General features: G+C 35.9%; 1 protein-coding gene across 1 annotated transcript; it reads right to left on the reverse strand.

Moving 5' to 3' along the window:
- Positions 1–2,558: 2,558 nt before the first annotated feature.
- On the reverse strand, positions 2,559–3,551 carry LOC141679895 (uncharacterized). The gene is made up of 2 exons (XM_074486260.1): positions 2,880–3,551; positions 2,559–2,747 (listed from the first exon to the last, which is right to left on the reverse strand). The coding sequence occupies exons 1-2, from the start codon at positions 3,549–3,551 to the stop codon at positions 2,559–2,561; spliced, it is 861 nt and encodes a 286-aa protein (XP_074342361.1).
- Between the last annotated feature and the right edge of the window lie 249 nt (positions 3,552–3,800).

The following is a 3,800-nucleotide window of genomic DNA, read 5'->3' on the forward strand; positions in this document are numbered from 1 at the left end:
TACCATCATGGGAGTTGAATCCATTCATCTTCGTCCCGCATATAACTAGCTTTTTCCTGATCAAGTTCGTCAACATTGGGAAACATTGGCAAGTGCAGCTCATTCTCAAGTTCTATTTCTACTGATCCGTCATTTTCATCGTCACATTATTCATAACAGTTCTTTTCCGGTAATTTCAACACGACATACCAATGTTTTTCAAGAGGATCATCAATGTAACAAACCTGCTTAACATGTTTCCCTAGCACGAACGGATCATTTACGAAACCTAATTTGTTCAAATAAATAATTGTATATCCGAAGTCATATACCTTAACCCCTGGTTCATATCTACCCAATTACAACGAAATATTAGGACTCTAAATTTGTTATAGTCCAACTCCCATATACTTGTTATAACTCCATAGTAGGTCTGTGAAGTATGTTCAATATTTTTCTCCTTACCCTATACAAGCATTGTATCTGCAACGACACAGACACCACTACACTCAACTTGTCGAGTGTCATCACGCTCCTTGGTGCTAAACGTAACACCATTGATTCTATATCCGCTAAATGTAGGGACATTCTTGTTGGGCCCTTCAGCAATGCACCTTATCTCCTCAGGCATGTTGTTATGGTCATCCAACAATTCCGATTCAATCTTTTTAAAACAAATTGATAAATATTAATTATATTTTCATATTAAAATTAATTCTGAGACTAAATGTGTTCCTGGATATTTTTAAATTCCTCTGTTTCATTTTTTAACCATCATAATCAAATTTTAAAAAAAATACTATTTTCTATAAAAAATCATGTTTCTTGAATAAACAAATAACAAATACATTTACCAAAAAAATATAAACTAGGCCTATTTATGACGTTTTTATTCAAATAACAATTATACCTGTTTCCTGAACCATTTGTGAAATTCTGCATTTTGCTTGTTTTTAAGCCAGACTTCATCATTTTCATGTTGTTGGTATCTTGTCATCAAAGATGCCATATGCTCGCTGCGAGAAAAATCACTTTCTTTAGTATATTAATCAAAGTGCAGAAAATAATGAAATAACACACACTTAAATATCACTAACTTACTCAAAATAAGGTCTAATGCCAGTTGTATTTTGGAGAAAACACAAATGTGCTAGATGCAAGTCCTCATCGCTCGGCTTTATCAATGTCGCACCAGATAGAGGTCTTCCATTCTGCTCATGCTTTGCATTTTGTGACACTCCTACGGTAGATTTTTCAAAATTCACCAAACACTCCACCGCCTCTTCGGCAACGTATGCCTCAGTAATACACCCTTCGGGATGAGCCGGGTTCCGTACATATCCTTTAAACACTTTTAGATATCTCTCGAAGGGATACATCCAACGAAGGAATATTGGCCCACAAAGTTTAACTTCTCTCACGAGATGAACTGAGAGATGGATTATAACATCAAAGAATAAATGGGGAAATTGCTTTTCAAGCTGGCACAATGTTTCCACTAACTCACTCTGCATTTTTTCCAACTTGTCTACATCGATCACTTTACTGCAAATTGCCTTGAAGAAAAGGCAAAATCTAATAATTGTGCACCTGACTTGTGTTTGTAATACTGATCGAATTGAGATAGGAAGCAAATGATGCAATATCGTGTGACAATCATGAGATTTCATTCCAACAAGCCGAAGATTTTCCAAGTTTACAAGATTCTTAATATTTGAACAAAATCCATCTGCGAACTTCATTTTAAGAAATGATGAGCAAACTATTTTTTTTTCTGCATGCGTTAAGTTCCATGATGTCAGTGGTACCTTTTCTTTCTTTCCAAGAGTCTTTGGTCTCAGCTCCATTCTTATTCTCATTTAAGCCATATCAAGACGCACAAATTCTCTATCTTTTGTCTTCCCCGGAATATTTAGTAAAGTTCCAAGCAGGGCTTCACATATATTTTTCTTGATGTGCATCACATCGAGAACATGCCTAACTGGCAAAAATTCCCAATACTCAAGTTGGAAGAATATTGAAACCTTTTTCCAAACAGGTCGAGGTTCACCTTTCTTCCATCGTGGTTGCCGTTGTTTCTTTCCAAATACATGGGCCCTTAAATGTTTTACTCTTTAAAAAACCTCTTCTCCAGTCAATGGAACAGGAGCGACCCCCTTCTCCACAGTGTTATCAAAAGCTGATTTTTGCCTTCTATAAGGATGATTACGGGGCAACCATCTTCGATGCCTCATAATCACCATCTTACGGTGATTAACCAACCTAGTAGCTTTTGTTTTATCAATACAAATAGTACACGCATTATACCCTTTAATAACATTTCCTGACAAATTCCCTAAGGCAGAATAATCACTTATTGTCCATAATAAAATTCCCCTAAGTATGAAAGACTCTTTCTTATAAGCGTCGTACATTTGTTTCCCACGCCACAACTCTTGCAGATCTTCTATTAGTAGTTGAAGGAACACGTCGATATCATTTCCAGGCTTCGTCGGTCCAGATATTAACAAGCAGAGCATAATATACCTTCTCTTTATATAAAGCCATGGAGGAAGGTTATAAATTGATAGCAAAACAGGTCAGCTTGAGTAATCAGTACAGTTTCCATGAAAAGGATTGAAACTATCGGAAGATAAAGCTAATCGAAGGTTCCTAGTCTCTGATGCAAAATCAGGCCATTTTTGGTTGACATCCTTCCATGTTTTTGAATCAGCTGGATGCCTCATTTTACCATCCTTTTGTCGCTCGGTGTCATGCCACGTCATATCCTTTGCAATGTGAGGTATATTGAATAAATTTCATAATCTTGGTATCAGCGGGAAAGACCAGGGAACTTTAGCTAGGACCCCTTCAAGTTCATCTCCTTTTTTGTTCAATTTCCATCTAGAGGCCTTACATACGTGACAAGTAGTCCGTTCTTCATCTAAATCGCCACGGTATAAGAGACAATTATTCGGACATGCATGTATCTTTTCATACCCCATTTTTAATGCATATAAGGTTTTCTTTGCTTCATTGAAGGAAGAAGGGATGTTGTTACCTTCCGGAAGTAAAGAGCCAAGTAATAATAGAATATCACTGAAGCATGAAGCAGACATACAATGCTTCACTTTCAAGTTGTATAACTGGACCAGAGCTTTCATCTTAGTGTACCTCTCACATGCATGATAAAGAGGTTGATGTTCACCTTTAACATGGTTGATGAAATCAGAAGTGTCGGTTTCGTTAGAACTTTCATCAGAAGAAATATCATCGTCGTCGTCCTCATGACGTTCACCCATTCTTGAGGTGCCTTGATTGATAGATTCTGAAGTGTCGGTTTCATTAGAACTTTCTACAGAATTATTCTCCCCGTGCCATATCCAACGTGTATAAGTTTGATCAATACCATTTTGAAAAAGATGGTTTTTAACTATCTGCGCTCTCCATAATTTACTATGTGCGCAGTTTACACATGAATAACTGATTTTTTCTACATTATAACCAGTCTCAAATGCAAATATTAACAAATCTTCCACTCCTTTTTTGAACTCTTTTGTTCTTCTATCCGCTTTTAACCATGACCTATCCATCTTTTAAAAGTCTGAATAGAACCTCAAATTCAGACTAAATTATGAAATCTTTATATTTCCCCAAAATCTTTATAACTGAACCTTAATTGAAGTAAAAAAAGCATCAAAATGAATTCAAAACAGAGGACTTATATAACCCAAATTCATAAATTAAAGTACTTACTTGTCCTTATAGCTTCTTAAAAATGAATTGTGAAGTCTTTATATTTCATCCAAATCAATATGAGCCTTAGTTCAGAATCACAAAAA

Source organism: Apium graveolens, chromosome 8 (assembly GCF_009905375.1).
Source record: "Apium graveolens cultivar Ventura chromosome 8, ASM990537v1, whole genome shotgun sequence".
NCBI classification, from domain to species: Eukaryota; Viridiplantae; Streptophyta; class Magnoliopsida; order Apiales; family Apiaceae; genus Apium; species Apium graveolens.

Coding starts and splice junctions, on each gene's coding strand:
- LOC141679895 (XM_074486260.1), bottom strand. CDS start 3,551: ATGGATAGGTCATGGTTAAAAGCGGATAGAAGAACAAAAGAGTTCAAA. Junction 2,748..2,879: donor AAGAACGGACTACTTGTCAC/GTATGTAAGGCC, acceptor CACATTGCAAAG/GATATGACGTGGCATGACAC.